Source organism: Mirounga angustirostris, unplaced genomic scaffold (genome assembly GCF_029215605.1).
Source record: "Mirounga angustirostris isolate CCGP_5_RB_7025 unplaced genomic scaffold, mMirAng1.0.hap1 SCAF_1, whole genome shotgun sequence".
NCBI classification, from domain to species: Eukaryota; Metazoa; Chordata; class Mammalia; order Carnivora; family Phocidae; genus Mirounga; species Mirounga angustirostris.
The window spans coordinates 153,361,241-153,382,304 of NW_026991709.1; the positions used below are offsets into that span (position 1 = coordinate 153,361,241).

A 21,064-nucleotide genomic window follows, 5' to 3' on the forward strand; every position below is an offset into this window, starting at 1 on the left:
AGATGTGCTGTAAGCGGAAATTACAAACCAAATTTCTAAGACTACTCTGAAAAAAAATAAAATATGTCATACATAACTTTTATGATTATATGTTTAAATTATAATACTTTGGATCTACCAGCCTAAACAAAATATATTTTTGGTTTTGGTTTTTTTTTTTTTTCTTCAGATTTTATTTATTTATTTGACAGAGAGAGAAAATGAGAAGAGAGTGCACACAGCAGGGGGAGCGGCAGGCAGAGGAAGAGGGAGAAGCAGGCTCCCCGCCGATCAAGGAACCCGATGTGGGGCTCAATCCCAGGACCCCAGGATCATGACCTAAGCCCAAGGGAGATGTTTAACGAACTTAGCTACAGAGGTGCCCCAACAAAATATATTTTTGAAAATTTAACTTTTAAAATGTGGCTACTAGATATTTTAAATTGCATATGTGGCTGCATAGTACTTTCACCATATGGACGAAGCTTTATTTCACCAGCCCTGGACATTTGGTTTGTTTCTATTCTTTTACTGCTACCAGCAAAACTGCAGAATTATGTTTTAGAATATTCATGCTCACACTAGTCATAATATAGTGGCCAAAACTACACACTACTCAAATACGCAACAACAGAAGAATACATACATAACATATTCACACAATGAAATATACCCAATTATGAAAATTAAAGATCTACAATTACACACAACTGTATGGATGAGCCTCACAAATACAATGCTGACTGTAAACCAGTTACAAAAGAGTACATGTGATTCCACGGATATACAGTGCAAAACAGGAGAACCTAGTCCACACTCTCACAGTAAGGATAATGGTTGCCCTGGGGAAAGCGGTTAATGACTGAGTAGATGCATGGATGATCCTTCTGTGGTGCTGAGAATGTTCTGTGAACTGACCCAACTGTTCAATGCATGACTGTATTCAGTTTGTGAAAATTCAGTAAGATGTACACTTATGTATATTTTCTTAAAGATTTTATTTGAGAGAGAGAGGGAGCGAGAGAGAGCATAAGCAGGGGGAGCGGCAGAGGGACAGAGAGAAGTAGATGACCCTTTGAGCAGGGAGCTGACCTGGGGCTCGACCCCAAGACCCTGGAATCACAACCTGAGCGGAAGGCAGACGCTCAACCCACTGAGCCACCCAGGCGCCCCTTATGTATACTTATGTTTTGTTTTTATTTTATGGTCAGTAAACATGTTTTAAGGAATTTAGGCCCTTGGTATTAAGAGTGATTTTAACAAAGTAAACCCTCAGATTTTTAAAAGCTAATGTATGTCTATCTGGCCTACCTTTCCATCCTTCATGTACCTTTTAATCACCAAACTAAAACCACTTGACAAGTTGATGAATGTCTCAAAACTGATTTTGTTTATAGTATAAATATAGAAATACACATGCAAATAGTAATAAACCTAATTTTCAAGCTAGAGATTTGAAATATGAAATATCTGAAAACAAGAATATCCCCAAATTTCTTCCTAAGCCATGAGCCTGTATTATACTACACAATTCTAAAAATAGTTATGTTAACCTATTTTACACTAAAGATTTAAGTGGAAAAACTAGAAAGTTACTAGAAAGTAAATTATCACAGGCAACAAAATGATTTCAACTAGGGGTTGGCAAAATTTTTTGTGTAAAGAGCCTGACAGCAAATATTTTAGGCTTTGCAGGATATAAGGTCTCTGTCACAAACACTCAAGACTGCTGTTTTTAGTGCAAAGCCAGCCATAGATAATACGTACAGCATGAAGAACATGGCTGTGTTCCGGTAAAACTTGACTTTACAAAATTAAGCAGCAGGCTCAACTTAACCTGGGCACTTAGTTCACCAACCTTCAATTTAAACTTAGAAACCTTTTTTGGGGGGTGCCCGGGTGGCTCAGTTGGTTGGGCAGCTGCCTTCAGCTCGGGTCATGATTCCAGGGTCCTGGGATCAAGTCCCGTACTGGGCTCTCTGCTTGGCAGGGAGACTGTTTCTCCCTCTCCCTCTGCCTACCACTCCCCCTGCTTGTGCTCTCTCGCTTGCTCTCTCTGTGTCAAATAAATAAAATTTAAAAAGAAAAAAGAAAGAAAAGAAACCTTCTCTGGCTCTCACTTGGTCCTGAGCTACAGAATTTAAGGGTCCTGCACAGTCGTCTCAATGGCAGCTGCTTGCTTAAAGAAAAGGGAGGAGGTGGAAAAGGTCCTGCTCCAAGCCCCTGCCCGCTTGCCTCTGAGCCAGATCCATCTTTATCTGTTTTACAAACCAGGCTTCTCTGTAAGACTAAGCTTGAGCACAGGGTTCTGCAGCTAAAAAAAAAAAAAAAAAAAAACCGTGGGCAGTAGGGAATGAATCTGAAAAGCCAGCTGTACAGTCTGAAAAATAAAAATCAGACTATTGGGATGTGGCTATAAAAACATATGAAGTCCCATTAATTAATTTCACGTAACTTTCTGAAAAGGTAATGTGTTCACTTGCTTCAAAAACTAAAAAGTGAGTGAAAGATCCCTATCTGCAAGTTCCCTCTCCATCACTCACACCCAGATACACACTATTCTTATGAACCTGTCCAGAATCTCCTGACACATAAACCAATTCAAATCTACATTTTATTTTCTCCCTTTTTACACAAAAAGCATACTTTACACTGTTCTGTACCTTTTTTCCTTACCATAACTATCTTCAAAATCTCTCCATATCAATAAAGAGAAAGCATCCTTTAATAGCTGCTCTTAAAAAAAAAAAAAAAAAAAAGCTGTACAGATGTAGCTTTATTTATTTCACCAGCCCTGGATATTTGATTTGTTTCTTTTACTGCTACAAGCAACTCAGAAATGAATTAGTTCATAAATATGTCATTTCTAGCATATGCTAACACATACTCTGAATAAAATTTCAAAACCACACTAGCTGGATTAAAAGATGTGTGGATTTGTAATCCAGACCTTTGGAGCAAAACTGCCCCACACAAGGATTGCACCAACATGCATTCATAGCCACAGAATGAGACCTGTTCCCCTACATGTGCCAACAAAGCATCTTTTCAAACTTCCAGATTTTTGCCAACCTGAGAAATGTTATTTCAGAGTAGTTTTAATTTGTATTTCCTTGTTATCGAATGAGGACAGGTTTCTAGTTTATTTATTTTTTTTAGGTAAGCTCTAGGCCAAGTGGGGCTTGAACTCACAACCCCAAGATCAAAAGTTGTGTGCTCTACCTACTGAGCCAGCCAGGTGTCTCCCAGACAAGTATTTTTTCATAAATGCTTAAGAACCACTTACATTTCTTCATCTGCAAAATTTCTGTTCACAGCCTTTGCCAACTTTTCCATTGAGTTTTTCTCTTCCTCAGTAGTATCTAGGAGTTCCTCATAAACGAGTAAATTTGCCTTTCACCTTTGTGAGTAGGCTTCAAATATTTTCCCCCAGTTTATTACATAAAGACTCAGCTTATGTTATGATGAACTTTTCCTTTTATAAATATGGCTTCTAGATTTTAAGTCAGAGTAAGAAAGACTCTTCCCATTTCAGCTTTATAAAGGAATTCTCTCATATTCTATTTTAAACATTACATTTTATCCTACACATTTCAAGTTTGATCCACCTGGAATTTATTCTGGTATAAAAACTTGGTTTTCTAAATGACGAGGCAGTTGTCTCTAACATCTTCTGATTGGCTTAGGATCTTTTTTACACTAAATTCATAATGTATTAGAGTCTATTTCTATTTTCTATTTGGTCTTTGGTCTGTCTAATCATGTACCAGTACCACTAATCATGTACCAGTACCACTGTGTTTTGATTAAACACAATATTACATATGTTAATATCTGATAGAATTAGTTTCCCTTACTTTTCTTTTTATTCTGTTTTCCTGGCTAATAATTTGACAGTTTTTCTAGCTGAGCTTTAGAATCAACCTGTCTAGTTTTAAAATTAAAATCTATTTATTTATTTGAAATCAAATTATGTTGAATGTGTAAGAAATGACATCTTTACGAAGTTGAGTCATCCTACCCAAAAACATGACACATATTTCAAATTCAAGTCCTCCTCTGTGCCCTTGAACAGCGTTTCAAAATTTTCTACATACAGGTCTCAGAGACGGCAAATGTATTCCTATGTATTTTATGGTTTTAGTTGCTATTGCAAGTGACGTCTTTTCCTCCATTATATCTCCCATATTTATTTATATGAAAGCTACCGATTTCTATAAATTATCTTTAAATCCATTGTCTTCAGTAATAATTCTACTATTTGCAGAGTTTTGGGGTTGATTCTCTTGGATTTTCAAGTTGTACAATCATAAAGTCTTATAAATAGTGAAAATGTTAACTTTTCAATTTTTATATTTCTAATTTTATTCTTTTGTCTAAAATTGTGCTGGCTGGTACTGCCAATATGGTATTAGATAATAGTGTTGATAGTGGGCATTTTGTCCTTGCTTTTAGAAAGAATGTTTACATTGTTTCTCCATTAACCATGATGTTAAAGTTTTGTGCAGATATAAACAGATCCGTACACACACACACAGTGTTATAGAAGTATCCACCTACTCCTATTTTACTGAATATCAAAAGACTTTTCTTTTTTTATTTAAATTCAATTAGCTAACAACATATTAGTTTTTGATATAATGTTCAATAATTCATTAGTGTGTAACACCCAGTGCTCATCATATCATATTACATCACATGCCCTCCTAAATGTCCATCACCCAGTTACCCCATCCCCCCACTCACCTCCCTATCCGCAGTTTGTTTCCCAGAGTCAAGAGTCTCTCATGGTTTGTCTCCCTCTCTGATTTCTTCCCAGTCAGTTTTCCCTCCCTTCCCCTATGACCCTCTGCATTATTTCTTATATTACACATATTACTGAAACCATACGATAATTGTCTTTATCTGACTGACTTATTTCACTTAGCATAATACCCTCCAGTTTCATCCACGTCGATGTAAACAGTAGCTTTTCTGATGGCTGAGTAATATTCCATTGTGTATATGAACCACAATAGAAGACTTACTGTCTCAATTGCTTTTTCCTCACCTATGAAAAGAATCTTCTTCCCCTTACCAATCACTGCATTACTGGAATAACCACCCCGTCCCCCTTGTTCACGGTTCTTTTTCTAACATACTAGTATCAATGGTTAAGTATTTTATTCAGGACTTTTGCATCCATATTCATAAATGAAACTGGTCTGAAGACTGGTTTGTCTTAATCTTTGTCAGATGTTCTTACCAGTAAAACTAATTTGGAGGGGTTTTTTTTTAACCTCTAAAACCATTTTAAAAGTACTTTATTTGCTTTTTAAAGGTTTAGTAGAAAAACTGTAAAAACAACATTGCTCTTTCTTGGGAGGTGGAGGGAGGCAGCTCTTTGATAATTTCTCCAACAACTTCTATGAAAAACAGTTTAAATGTGAACAGGGGAGTGAAAAATGGTCGGGTTGGCTGAAGGGTTCCAGAAAGACTCATGAATATTAATAGTCTCTGAGTTCTTTATGTTCATTACTAATGAATATATGCTCCTGTATATACCTGAAGGACAGTTTGGATATAAAATCCTTGGCTCATATTTGCTTTCCTTGAGTTCCGGAAGCAATCACTCTACTCTCTTCTAGCATGCAGTGCTATGAGCTAAACTTTTTCACCTTTTTATAAATGGACTGGATCTTTTTGCCCAATTGCCTAAAGGATTCTGCTATTATCTTTTAAAGCTAATAATTTATATGCCTGGGTGTTGACAGTTCTTGTTCATTTTTCCTGACCATAAGATATACCTTTTCAACAAGCTTTCACTTATTTTAGGAAAATATTCTTGAGTAATACTGTTAAATATTTGTTCTGTTCATGGTTTTGGTTTCTCTTCTTTCAGGGGAATTCAATTTTGCATATTTGGATCTTCTTTGCCCATCTTCTCTCTAATCCTTTTTAATTCTTTTTTTACTTTGGTTTCATTTTCTTTGATTTCCTCTTTTCTACTCTGTGCTCCTGTGTCGTCTTCACTGTCTATTCTCCTTTTTACTCCTTCCCATTTCGTATGGTTTCTGTGATGGTTTTGTTCTCTCTTCTACTTGTTTCCTGGAATCCTAAAACCTCACATTTTATCATGTCCTGTCTTCTCACCATCTTCCTTGAGTTCTGGCATTTCTGTGTATGGTGTTCCTCAGGGTTATTGCTTCATAACCCTTTTCTTTTTTTTTTTTCTTAATTCATAATGAAATGTTCATTCAGAGTTTTCATCTGTTCTGTGACAATATTATTCTGGTGAATATTCTCCATCTAATAGGTTTTATTAAATTTTGTTCTTTTTTTCACCATTTTTAATAAACACTGTATCTTTGTACCAATGCTATGTCAACTCTACCAGTCACTCAGCATAGAATGAGTCCTATGCTACTGGTCCAGCATTCTCAGCAGGCTCCTTCAGAAGGGCAGTAGCTGATGTTTTCTAAGCTATTCACCTGTCTTCCCCATATTCTGTACCTCTAGTTTTACATGGAAGGAACCTATTTGTCATTTCAAGGTAAACTACTTATGTTTATTAGCATTTCTGAGATATGCCACCCTGAACTGTTGTGTTAGCATTTCAGTAACATCACTGTGCTTCCGACACCTGGAGTTTCTGCTCCTTTTCATCTTTTATTCTCAGATCATGCAGCTTGCTTGTTGCTTTGTAAATGTCCAAAAGGAAAGGAAAGAAAGTGCTATCTCATACTGCCAAGTTCACCCCAAAGTCTCCACATACAACTTTTCAAAAGAAAAATACAATTTGATACACAAAATAAACTTACTTTAAGAGTTCATCTCTTTCTGTCTTCCGTGCAAACACTATATCACTGCATTTGTTCTGGAACCTGACCAAGATTTCAGTCAGCTCATTGTAAAACTGTAAGCAAAGAAGAAACAAGTAATAAACCAGAATGAAATTTTTTTTTTTTAAAGATTTTATTTATTTATTTGACAGAGACACAGCGAGAGAGGGAACACAAGCAGGGAGAGGGGGAGAGGGAGAAGCAGGCTTCCCGCGGAGCAGGGAGCCCGATGCGGGGCTCGATCCCAGGACCCTGGGATCATGACCTGAGCCGAAGGCAGATGCTTAACGACTGAGCCACCCAGGCACCCCCAGAATGAAAATTTTAATCTAAAGAGGAAAACAATCTAAAGCTCATTTGTCAATAATCGTTAAAGCTAAAGAACTAAAATCCTCTGCCCGAGACAGTCATACCACTGAGGTTCAACAACTTAATTATACTAAATTATGACCTAACTAGAGAAAATAAAAATAACAAAATCATTTTTATAGAACACTTGCCATCAAAAATTAAATGGAACAAGTCATAAGTTTCATGATCACGAGTATGTTCCCAATTCCTAGAAAAAAGTCAGTTACTTAATAAACGTATGAAACCTATTTAAATGGAAGGATTAGATTTGCACATTCACTTCAGAAATATAGGCATCACTTCAGAAACCCTTAGAAGTGTCTCCAAAGGCCCTCTGAGTTTTCTCAGCTTATCTATTTCAACAGAGCATTTTAAATCAAATTAAAATGGTGTCTTACTCTTCTATTTCCAAGGCTTTGTAGTATTTCTACCCCCTCCTTCAGAGGGTTTTACATTATATCCACTGCATTTGTATCAAGATAACTTTATTCAATGATCATTATGGAGTTAAAACACCACAAGATAACATGTACCTGAAAAACTTAAAAATCACTTGCTCCCTCAAAAGGAAAGTCATTGGTAAAAACAAATATAATCATTTCCCTAAGCTATGTAAAGGAAAAGCAAAAAAATAATATATTTAGTAAGCACCCTGAGACTCAGGCAGATCACAAATCTATCATTATCCATCAGCACCATCAGCACAGAATATAAAAGCCATACCCTCTCCTCCCTTTCCCACCACAGATCAGCTTCAACTAATCCTGTTCCCTCATAATTCACTCAAATTAGTCAACTTTCAGGGCACCTGGATGGTTCAGTCAGTTAAGCATCCAGCTCTTGATTTCAGCTTCGGTCATGATCTCAGGGTCGTGAGACTGAGCCCCCACCATGTTGGGCTTCATGCTCAGCACAGAGTCTGCTTGTCCCTCTCCCTTCCCTTCAACCCTTCCCCACTGCTCCACTTTGAGCAAGCTCTCTTTCCCTCTCTCTCAAATAAATAAATAAAATCTTAAAAAAAAAAAAATTTTTTTTTAATTAGTCAACTTACTTTCTTTTCTTTCTCCCCAAAAAGTGTCACTAGCTTTTGACATCTCTGTGCTAATTTCTTTTACCTGAAATTCCTACACCCTCTTTCTGCCTGGTGAAATATACAATTCATTCTTCATTCCCATGAAGTATCGCCACCTTTAAGCTTTCTCTCGCTTACAAGAAGCCTCTCAGTAAAAAGTCACTAAAGCTAGGAAGTTCAAGAATAATTTGGTACAACTGGAAACACAATTAACTTCTCAAACTATAGTTTCACATCTGTACTGGTGAACTATTATTTCTTTTGTACATCATACCTTTGTGCCCTCCTTCAAATTAGCTACAAGTTCAACAAAGTTGTCATAGGCAGTAGCTAAATTCTTCAAAACTTCTTCTCTTAAATTAGCTTCATTATTAGATTGCTTCATTTTTGAAAACTCCTGGTGTGAGACCTTGTTAAAAGAAAGATTTATGTATTTACACTTATTTATCAAATTAATATAGCTTGTAACATTTTTATTGCTACTTTGCCAACTACATATGAAAATCATATATGATTATATGCCGGAATTTCTAGAAATTTACCTAATATTTCTTTTGTGATAACACAGTACTTTACATCTTAAAGTAAAAATACCACAAATTCAGTGGGTTATCAAAACATAACCAATAATGATTACAGATTTCTATTATTATGTAGCAACTTGCAAAAAACACAATCCTACTAAACAGATACAGATTTAGTCCAGATTTATCCTTTCTGTGATTTTCTTTAAACATAAATCTTACTAAAGCATATAAACTTTACCTGAATATTTCTAAGAAGTTCTTCCTGTTTCTTTAGAGAATCTTGGACTTTAGTCGTAAGACCTCCATAGATTCGATCCAGTTCAGTAACAGAAAGAGCTTCTTCATTTATGACACCATCTTGAGCCAAAGCAGTCAAAAATTTGCTTGTCATGTCAAAATTCACTGATTTCAGGTCATTCTCAAGCCCTTCTCTTTCCTTCTTTACTTCATCAAGATTTGACAATAAGGATTTTAAGACATTTACAACCTGAACAATTAAAACAAAACAAAACCCCTTCGTTTAATGCAAAAAAAACCCAGAAGCCAATTTCTAGAAGGGAATTATATACAAAGGTTCACTCAGAGTTGGTTGATTTCTCAGACAGCCAAGCATCAATTGTACATCAGGTTTACTTAGAGATACTGTGCCTTTAGTGGACTCAGCTTATAAGAGGAGGCAGCAATAATGGTAACAGTAGTGAGCACAATGATTTACTGAACATTTACTATGTGCCAGGGACTGTCCTAAACACTTCACAAATATAATTTAATGTAATCCTTCCAAAATCCCATTGGGTATATATTTATTACTTCTATTCCACAGTTGCAGAAACTGAGTCTCAGAAAAATTAAGTAACCTAAAAAATTAAGTAACATAAAATATGAGACCTAAGTCTGCCTAACTCCAAAATCAATCTCTTAACTACTCTATACTAACCCTGTCCCTGTCATGGCTCCAAGGTAGAGGAAGGTATGTTTTTGCCAAAGAGATACCCTATTTTGCTGACATAGAGAGATTGAGAGGTAGAGAGAGAGATATAGACAGACATGTAGATAGAACAGAGACACAGATATATATATATGGAGAGAGCATCTTAGATAAAGAAAGAGAGCCAGAGATACAGATAAAAAGCTATAAACCATGTGTTTATTTTATATACTGGGAGAGAGAGAGAGAAGAGAGGGATCTTGTACATCTGTTCATATCATTAAGAGTTTTCCATCAGGGGGTGCCTGGGTGGCTCAGGCAGTTAAGCGTCTGCCTTCAGCTCAGGTCATGATCCCAGGGTCCTGGGATTGAGCCCCGCATCTGGCTCCCTACATCTGCTTCTCCCTCTCCCTTTGCCCTTCCCCCTGCTTGTGCTCTAATAAATAAATAAAATCTTTAAAGAAAGGGATGCCTGGGTGGCTCAGCCAGTTAAACGTCCGCTTTCGGCTCAGGTCATGATCCCAGGGTCCTGGGACCGAGTCCCACATTGGGTTCCCTGCTCAGCAGGGAGCCTGTTTCTCCCTCTACTTGCCACTCCCCTGCTTGTGCATGCTCTCTCTCTCCCTCTCTCTCTCTGACAAATAAATAAATACAATCCTTAAAAAAAAAAAAAGAATTTTGCATTGGATTCAGCCCGGGCATTCTCTAACACCCACATGATTCACAAACAACCCTACAGAGTAACAGTGTCACAGAGCCCAAGTGCCCTCTGATGCCACTTACAAGCTGCCCCCTTTCACTCACATCTCTTTGCACTCTTGCTAGGGCCACCCAGGAGAGCACCAGCCCCAATCCCCCTACTGTACTTGCCCCCATGATGCTCAGAGAAAGTAAAGTGGGGGAGAGACAAAGGAAGAAGGGGACACCCATAAACCCCATCTACATCCCTGTCTTTCATCTTACCATGGCATTTCCAAATCCAATGGATCTCCCCACCTACTGCCTGTTTTTAAGCATTTCTGTCCTACTTTTCATGCCACAGCCCTAGCTAACTCCTTGACAAGTGTCCAGAATTACCTTCCTTTGCGAAGACTAAAGACCCAAGGAAAAGTCTAAAATTTCTTCTATATTTGGCCTCCGTTTACCACCCATATCTGTTAAGTGTCCTATCTTAAATTCAGCGTCTTTCAACATTCACAGTAGTGGAAAGAAATGTGACTCCCAGAGGTCAGAGAAGCCTCAAGTCCCAAACACTTCCAATGGAAGGAAGAAGAGAAAAAAAAATCACAGCTGGAGGGAGACGGCAAGTCTGTTTCAGGGATTTAGTGGAATCTGATTTCAACAATGTGCCTAAAAATCTTGTTTCCAAATGACTTCCAGGACATATTGTTAAATGAAAATAAAAGGCACATAGGTACAGCATATTGCATTCCGAGTAAGAGAGAAGGGAAATCAGAAATAGACATACACACATAATGTATTATGTATGTATGTGGGCATATGTATTTTTTTATAAAAACAAAAGCACGAAGGACAAACCAGAAACGAATAAATAAGGTTGCTTATAGAAAGTGGATAGGAACAATGTGGAAAGAACAGAGATGAGATTTCTCTGCATGCACCTTTTGAATCATGAATATTTTTTACATATTCAAAACACAAAATTAAATCAAAACTTGAATAAATAAATACAAGTACCTAGTTATCCATCAAAGTAAAACATAATTACGTACAAAAAAATATTTCATCCCTAACTATATTCCCTTAATGGACATATTAAGACTTAGTTACTGTGTAACCAAGGATACTTTACTACCTGGAAAACTCAATTTCATTATCTGCAAAACAAGAGTAATAGTACCTATCCCAGAACTGTTGTGAAGCCTGAAATAATTCATACCAAGTGCTCAATATAACTTCTAACACAGGGTAAGCACTCAATCAGTAATAGTCATTATTATTAATTGGTAGTTAGGTTTTATGGTTTAATTCTATACTTTGGGTACGCTATACACTGAAGAGGCTTAGGCATCTAAGCATTAAGACAAAAAGAGAGGAACAATGAGGAGCAGATTGCTAAACTGTAATTATTTGTTCTGAATGGTAACTATTTCTGTAATTATGTCACACATTTTGTAGGGTGGGTGCAACATGATATAATTTTAAAAGGTTGTGATAATATTATCTTTTGTCATATTTAAACTGATAATGGAACCTCAACCATGACTGTGACTCTATGTGAACGTTGTTTAGCTATAAGAAAAATGCCACCTTTTATCTTTCTCTCAGTTATGTCCCAAAAAAGGCTAGAAAGAAAAACATAAAATAGTCAAATAAAAGAAAACTGGGGGAGAAACAGGAATATGCAGAACTGGTTTAAAAAAAAAAAACTAGTCTACTAAACAAAGCTGAAAGTCAGGGACGCTATAACACTATTATCTAGAAACAGATTGGATGCTTCTTCCAGAGTATAGCAACTAAGATCCTCTCAACAAATGATGGGTCAAAATTGTGGTGACAGTACCCCAAATTAGTTAATAAGTAATATGAGAAGACAGACATGGTTCACAAGAATAAAACCTCCTCTTCAGTGAAGAACTAACCACACACAGGGCAGCAGAGTAACGTGGGAAGAGAACCCCAACAGAATTTGTAGAACCACAAGTTCTAATACCAGCTCCACCATGTAGAAAAGCTAACTTCCTAACTTTTATGATAGTCAGTTTTCTAATCAGTGATAAAAAAAAAAAAAAAGGACCAAATACGTATTTAGTAAGTCCTATTCTATTCCAAAATGCTATGATTCTAAGTCTCTGGAAAAATAATGCCATTTGAAACAACCAATTTATAAATGAACTTTTAGACCACCACACAAAGAGTCCTTGTATGTCAAGCATCTTTTTTTTTTTTTTCCAAACTGTCATATATACTAGTTTAACCATATTTTAGATTGCATGATATGGCCTTATTTTAACAGAGTGACTACAGCAGAAAATAAATTAAACTGCTTCCTCAAATGAATGACCAAAATAGTAAGAAAAGTAAGCCAATGCCTACAGTTTCTTATCCACTCAAGTTTGAGGCTTAATGTGTTATCAAGTTAAAGTATAGAAATAATTAGAATCCCTCTGCACCCCCATGTTCACTGCAGCATTATTTACAACAGCCAAGATATGGAAACCTAAATGTCCATCAATGGATAAATGAATAAAGATGTGGTATACACACACACACACGCGCACACACACACAGAGGAATATTCAGCTATAAAAAAAGAATGAAGTTTTGCCATTTGTGACATGAATGCACCTTGAGGGCGTTATGATAAATGAATAAGTCAGAGAAAGACAAATACTGTATGATCTCATATATATGTGGAATCTAAAAGAAAACCAAGCGCACAGATACAGAGAACAGACTGATGGCTGCCTGAGGTAGGGGATGTAGGTGGGCAAAACAGATGAAGGTAGTCTAAAGGTACAAACTTCGATTAATTAAATACATTAAGTCATGAGGATATAATGTACAGCATGGTAACTATACTTAATAATACTATACGGTGGGGCGCTGGGCAGCTTAGGTTAAGTGTCTACCTCCAGCTCAGGTCATGATCCCAGGGTCCTGGGATCAAGCCCCATGTCAGGCTCCCTGCCCAACAGGGAGTCTGCTTCTCCCTCTCCCTCTGCCCCTCTCCCTGCCCCCGCTTGTGCTCCCTCTCTCTCTCTCAAATAAATGAAATCCTCTAAAAAATAATAATAATACATTGCATATTTGAAAGTCGCTAAGAGTAAAATCTTTTTTTTTTTTTAATTATTTATTTATTTGACAGAAAGAGACACAGCCAGAGAGGGAACCAAGCAGGGGGAATGGGAGAGGGAGAAGCAGGCTTCCCGCTGAGCAGGGAGCCCAATGCGGGGCTCGATCCCAGGACTCTGGGATCATGACCTGAGCCAAAGGCAGATGCTTAACGACTGAGCCACCCAGGCGCCCCACTAAGAGTAAAATCTTAAAAGTTCTCATCACAAGAAAACAAATTCTGTAACTACATGTGATAACTAATATTAATTAGATTTATTGTGATCATTTCACAATATATACAAATACTGAATTATGTTGCACACCTGAAACTAATAAAATGTTGTATGTCAATTATACCTCAATTAAAAAATTTTAAAAATAGGGGCGCCTGGGTGGCTCAGTCGTTAAGCGTCTGCCTTCGGCTCAGGTCATGATCCCAGGGTCCTGGGATCGAGCCCCGCATTGGGCTCCCTGCTCTGCAGGGAGCCTGCTTCTCCCTCTCCCCCTCCCCCTGCTTGTGTTCCCTCTCTCGCTGGTCTCTCTCTGTCAAATAAATAAATAAAATCTTAAAAAAAAAAAAATTTTTTTTTAAATAATAATTAGAATCCTGTGGTGTTTATTTCTATGTTTTAAAAACAGCTCCAAGGGGCGCCTGGGTGGTTCAGTCGTTAAGCGTCTGCCTTCAGCTCAGGTCATGACCCCAGGGTTCTGGGATCGAGCCCCACATCGGGCTCCCTGCTCAGTGGGAAGCCTGCTACTCCCTCTCCCACTTCCCCTGCTTATGTTCCTTCTCTCGCCGTGTCTCTCTCTGTCAAATAAATTAATAAAATCTTAAAAATAAATAATAAAATAAATAAAAACAGCTCCAATTAGCTTTCAACTGCAATTAACTGCATCCCTTTATTAAATTAGGCTGCCAGTAGTTATCATTGCATCAACACTTTTTGAATCCTTACATGCTGGGTACTGCTCTAGCTCCAAAATACAACTATTAACAGAAGCAGAGTCCTTCATGTGGGGGACAGGGGAAGGGAGGGGAGAATTAAACACACACACAAAAAAGAGCAATACAGTAGCCAATGACAAAAAAAGGGAAAGGGTGACATCTGGGGCTTTAATGAAAAAAGAAGCAGTAGCCTTGAAAGAAAGACCCCAACAGAAGGAAAGCAAATGTTAAAGTCCTAAGGCAGGAACAAGCTTCCCATGTTCAAAGGGAAAAGAAAAAAAAAAAGGTGGGGGGGCCTAGTGTGGCAGAAACACAGTAAAAAAAGACAGAAGGGAGGGAGATGAGGTCAAACAGAAAGGCAGGAATGAGATCACCTCAGCTGTCTGTACTTCACCTTTAAGACCAAGAGCTACAAACTTTTCCTGTAAAGAACCAAACAGAAGGGGAAAAAACAAGAGACAGAAAATATTTTTGGCTTTGTGAGCCAGTCTCTGTTGCAACTATTCAACTCTGCCTTTCTAGTGTGAAAGCAGCCATAGACGAAATGTAAAGGAGTGTAACTATGCTCCAACAGAAGTTTATTTATGGATACTAAAATCTGAATTTCATATAATGTTCACATGTCATAAAACATTATTACTTTGACTTTTTTCAACCATTTAAAAATGTAAAAGGCATTCTTGGCTCATAGGCCATACAAAAACAGGAGGCAGGCTGGATTTAGCCCACAGGCCATCACTTGCCCGCCCCATTTAGATGATAAAGCTCTCTGTAGCATCTAACAGCACCAAACACAATTAGGCACAGAACAAATACTCTCAATGAGATTTTCAGCTTTACTTTTCAGTCCCTGCTATTTTATTTTCAGAAAAGGCAGACATGAGAATATCTCAACAACAGAACAGTGGGAACCTGACCACACTTAACCTACACTAAAGCTAACCTAGAGTTTTCCACCTCTCTCTGTTAGGGACCATGGTGCCATAGTTCCTGGCATACAGTAGGCCTTCAGCAAATGTTTGATGAACAAATGAATGAAGAGATGCCAGTCAACCTTGACTCCTGTCTAGACGCTTCCTGTTATGAAAAACAAAGAGTAGAAGCCACATTTGCAGATCACCCACTAGTCTAGAAGATGACTTTGTGTGAACCAGAAAAAAGCAAGGCCTAAAAAGGCACACAGCTTTGGACAGTACTATATTATGCACTATCTCTGAGGATATGGAGATTTTTTCCCAAAGGGACCCCCTCCCCCTTCGTCTCCCCAGACAGATGCAATACTATGAGTATAAATGGATATCACTTTTGTACCAAAAAAAAAAAAAAAAGATGCCCCTTCCTGTGGGCAGACTCAGCCCTACACTAGGGCCAAGGCTTGTCTGGCCAAGTGTAGACTAGATTCCATACCCCTGCTGATCAGAGGTGTACAATCACAAGCAATGGTCCTAAGTATTTAAAAAAGAATCTTTAAATACAAATTATCCATACTTGCAACATTTTTCAGATTATCTCAATATGTAAAAACAGATTCCCAAAGAGACCAAAGATAAATAGTAGGCCCCTCCACAATTCAAAAAAAAGAGCCCTACCATTAAGATCGGACTTCTTAATAAAACATGTACTTTGTATTCACTTTAATAATCAGAATTCAAATGACTATGCTTTGATCATAAAAAAACTCTGGCTAAAATGTGTCATCAACAACTATGACAATTACCTGAAACAGCTTTAATAAACATATGATATTAATTAGTCTTTTGATAAAAGCACATGATGAATGAATATATAGAGCACTGAAAATTTTTTGGTCGCTTCTATCTAGAAAATCTAGCTTCAGTAAAATAACTTCATATTGACTATAAATGTTTTCTTCCCCTATGTAATACCATTATGAATTAACAAAAGCAGCTGTGACTACAACTGTATTAAGTAACAAAGTAGTGAATGCTAATTCTGATTTTGCTCAGCAGAAACCATTTTTGCTCTTCTACTGAAAGCAGGCGAATCAAAGGACAAAAGCCATATAAGTTCTGAGTCACGTACAAGACGCCAAAAAGAAAAAGGAGAGGGGGTGACTGGCTAGCTTAATCAGTAGAGCATGCGACTCTTGATCTAGGGGTTGTAAGTTCAAGCCCCATGTTGGGTATAGAGACTACTTTTTTTTTTTTTTGAGACTACTTTTTTATTTTTATTTTTTTATTTTTTTAAAGATTTTATTTATTTATTTCACAGAGAGAGATAGCGAGAAAGGGAACACAAGCAGGGGGAGGTGGGAGAGGGAGAAGCAGGCTTCCCGGCGAGCAGGGAGCCCGATGTGGGGCTCGATCCCAGGACCCCAGGGTCATGACCTGAGCCGAAGGCAGATGCTCAACAACGAGCCACCCAGGCGCCCCAAGACTACTTATTTAAAAATGAGAGAGAGAACAGGATACTAAGCAGGGATTTTTTTATCCTAAGATAAAAAAAGGGCCAGACTGTTGCTGTTCTGTGGGTCTGCAGACTCTGTTCCTCACAAATTAATCTAATCACCTTCCTTCTTCCTTCCCCCCATTTCTTTAAAGCATCTAACTGATATTCTTTGTTCCATCAGGTTCCCCCTACCTTTAGAGATCTGGATTCTGTGCCCATTCAGCTATGCAGTCTTCACTGCAGGGGCTCTTTTCCACTGAACCTCTGGTAGCTCACTTGATCCTACTCAGATTTTGTATGTGTTCACTTTGCCTGTCTACTCTGTTCTCATCCTGTGCCAATCTCTTAAGAAGCCTCTTAAGAGAGAAGCTCCAAAATACTGGAATTTAAGTGCTTCGTCATCTAAATCCTCACAGCCTACTTTCTATAGTCACAACACTTGTCTACCCTGTATTACAGGTCTCTTTGTATAGGTCTAATCTTCCCACACTGGACCATCAATTGAGGGTAAAGGCTGTGTATGGTTCATTTGTTGATTTTTCAAAGTACCTAGCCTAATGCCTTACAGAGTAGGTATCCAAAGTCTTGGTTGAATAAATACATGAAATGTTTCTGTAGAAAGACAAGACACAACACTGATAACTTTTGAGACCTACTATCCCAGGAAATTCACCTTTTTCAAGAAGTTTTCAGCAAACATAGCTTGCCCTTTGGCTTATTTTCCTATGCACTTCATTCAGGATCTCTTATTCCATTACATCTACTACAGTGATCAGCCACTAAAGCGTATTTGCACCTTTGGACTTACTGACTCACATGTCCCACTATTGATTTTCCCCTTCCTATCACAAATAGAAATGCTATAATGATGTTACCCACTTATTAACATGCACAGCTGGTTGATTTTCCCTTTAGAGATAGTTCCAGTAGAATACAGTGGACGGTGGTAGAGAATGATATAACAAACAACAAAGAATTTATGGTCAGAAGAGCATCTGGTCAAATCCAGTCCTTCCACTTCAGGGAAGTTTCTAAGCTTCCAAGCCTCTCCCTTTTATAAAGCCTGAATTAAATACTGAACTTATAAAGTATCTAGAATATAGTACCAAGCTCAAGGAAACATTCAATAAATAGAAATTATTATTACAAGATAGTAATATTTTAACTAATGTAATTACAGTGTATATATCATGCTACTCCAAATGTAACAACCTCAATTTATGTCTGCATTTTTGAAAAGATGGCAGTAAGAAATTGGCAATTAATTGTGTTCATAATGGCTTGAACATAGTTTTCATAAGCAGATGACCACCCACATCAAAATGCATCTGCTTACCTCACTACCCTGCATGGTCTTCGCTGGGTTAGCAGAAGGGATTGCAGCATTCAGCTCAGGCTCCGGCTTACAGAGAAGTGCAATGGTGTCACGGTGAGATTGATAACGCTCTTTCACTTGCCCATCTGCTTGCACAGCTTTATCCAAAACTGCTCTGAAGTTGGTTCCCTCTGTGGGGGAAAAAAATGTTACCAGAGTACAGCAGTGACTTTCACAGTAACATTTATAAGCTGGTTATACTTTTAGTTCTGCTCTCCAACTTTACTTTTTTCCCCTCTTCTATGGGCCCTGATTCATTATATAACAGAAATTGAGCTCCCTGTCACTCTTGGCATTTTTGTTTCTGGCAAAGCACAGGTATACCTTAAAATACATTTGTGGTTACTATCCACCAAATAAAAGCTAATTGACATTAGTCTAATCATTTCCTACAATTCATTAATATAGAAAGAAATCATTCACTCCAAAAATTGTTACAACTTACTTAAAAAGTATTCCCTTCTCAAAGATCACTGCTTCAACTTGACTTAAAAGAACAACAGATACATTTTTAGAAAAAATGTCAATAGTATTAATTATATAATAATAAATAAATAATAGTCTAGCTACCATAAAGACACTTATCTTAGCAAACACAAATCTTAATAATTAAAGTCTTAAAAAATAATAATCTGACTTCAATTTAACTGGAAAACTCACCTTTGACCATCCACTACTAAGTGAAATGAAATTACAAAACCATACATATATATATATATAATATGATCTCATTTAGGGGTGCCTGAGTGGCTCAGTCAGTTGAGTGTCCAACTCTTGGTTTCGGCTCAGGTTACAATCTCAAGGTCGTGAGATCAAGCCCTATATCACACACCACGTTCAGTGGGGAATCTTCTTGAGATTCTCTCTACCCTTCCCCAGCTTGCACATTCTCTCACTCTCTCTCTAATAAATAAAATCTTTAAAAAAACTGATCTCATTTATTTATGCATACAGCTTAATAGCAGTTCCTGGAACCTGTGATATCTAGTGGTTATACAGATGCTCTAAAAAAAAAAAAAGACTTGGACTAGGAAAAGAGAGTTACAGAATCATTTTCATTTTTACTTTATTATTTTTAAGAATTCTGGGGGCAACTTGGGTGGTTCAGCCAGTTGGATGTCCAACTCTTGATTTCGGATCGGGTCATGATCTCAGTCATGAGATTGAGCCCCAGGTCAGGCTCTGTGCTCATCAGGAGTCTGCTTGAGATTCTCTCCCTCTCCCTCTGCATACATACCCCTACCATGAGCTAAATCTTTAAAAAAAACCAAAACAATTTTTTAGAGTTTTTAAGAGTTTGAACTTCTTATAATGAACACGAATTACCTGTTATTTTTTATCTTACACTGAACTGAGGAAAAACACCTATGTTTTCACAATAGCAGTTTCAGTAAAAAGTTTACAACTGACCCTAATTTAATCAAGCAAAACTGTGGATCCAAATTGGGAATTTATATGGGCACCTGGATGACTCAGTCAGTGGAGCATGAAACTTATGATCTCAGGATTGTGAGTTCAGTATAAAGATTACTTAAAAATAAAATCTTAAAAAAAAAATTGGTAATTTATTCAAGTGAAAGCCATTTATACACATTTTTACCTGCTCTTAAAGGCTTATAGAGTTCATTAGATGGTGTCCTTTGCCAGCGTTCCTTGAATTTTGCTCTTAAATCATTGTCAGTTGCTTCTTCTTCATCCAACAATCTTAATGACTTTTAAAAAGGAAACAAAGTAACAATGAAATCATTTCTGGTATAAAAAAATTAAAGCATTTTTTAAGTGATCAGACTCAATACAGGTGAGAATTAATGGATGGGAATACCCCTACTTTACTGGCTGGAATATAAAATGGTATTACAATTTTTCTTGCACAAATCCAAGTTATAACACATTTAACAAAGTCTTATAAAATTTAAGGCTAGGTTAGCCATTACCTTACTCAGTAAATTAAAAAGGAAGAAAAACTAAGAGATTATGTATATCCATACACCAAGACTACTGTAAAGAAAGATTCTTTTTAAGATTAAAATAAATAGAAAGTCGTTAGACCTTAGATGCCATAAACAAAACAAAGAGAAAGACATTAATTTATCCACATGAAAATCAAAGATTTAGACTTCTATCTCAGTACAACAAAATAGTAAGTAACACATACAAAATGACCTTGGAATGTATATCTGAGAAGACAGAACAATAGGGGGCCAGAAACACAAGAAACTGCTAATAATCTACCAGTAGAAACAAGTGCTAGAGCACTGGTACCTGGCATCTTAGAGCAGAGGTCTGCGAACTTTTCTGTCAACACTAGAGTAAATATTTTAGGTTTTGTGGGCCTTTGTGGACCATCTCGGTCACATTTTTTTTGTTTACAACCCTCTAAAAAAAAGATAAAAATCATCTTCAACTAGTGAGTCATATGGAAATAGGTCACAAGGTAGAATTGGTCCACTGTCCATAGTTCACCAACTATACAGCTCAGTACTGGCTTAGAGTGTGGATGTGAGGGATCGGGAGCAGGACACAAGGAAACACAGGTGGGGCTGCTATGAGCAGAAGTCACATCAAAAGCACTACCCTCCTTAGACTGGGATACTTCCAAATGGGTGACACTCACTGGATGAATTTTTAAAAAGGAAGACTGCCTGACAAAGGAAACTTACTTGTGTTGGCTCTAAATTCGAAAAGAAAAGAAGTATCACCTAAGATTCCTAATCAAGGGGCGCCTGGGTGGCTCAGTCGTTAAGCAGCTGCCTTCAGCTCGGGTCATGATCCCAGGGTCCTGGGATCGAGCCCCGCATCAGGCTCTCTGCTCCGCGGGAGGCCTGCTTCTCCCTCTCCCACTACTCCCTGCTTGTGTT

General features: G+C 37.5%; 1 protein-coding gene across 4 annotated transcripts in view; it reads right to left on the bottom strand.

The window, feature by feature from the left end:
• Window positions 1–21,064, bottom strand: part of PDCD6IP (programmed cell death 6 interacting protein) — a 92,037-nt gene that overhangs the window by 13,238 nt on the left and 57,735 nt on the right. For all 4 annotated transcript variants that reach the window (XM_064590359.1, XM_064590354.1, XM_064590357.1 and 1 more), the window contains 5 exons: window positions 19,807–19,918; window positions 18,168–18,337; window positions 8,989–9,237; window positions 8,498–8,632; window positions 6,780–6,874 (listed from right to left, as the gene is read on the bottom strand). In XM_064590359.1, the coding sequence (XP_064446429.1) occupies window positions 6,780–6,874; window positions 8,498–8,632; window positions 8,989–9,237; window positions 18,168–18,337; window positions 19,807–19,918 (761 nt within the window). The remainder of the gene's footprint in view (window positions 1–6,779; window positions 6,875–8,497; window positions 8,633–8,988; window positions 9,238–18,167; window positions 18,338–19,806; window positions 19,919–21,064) is intronic.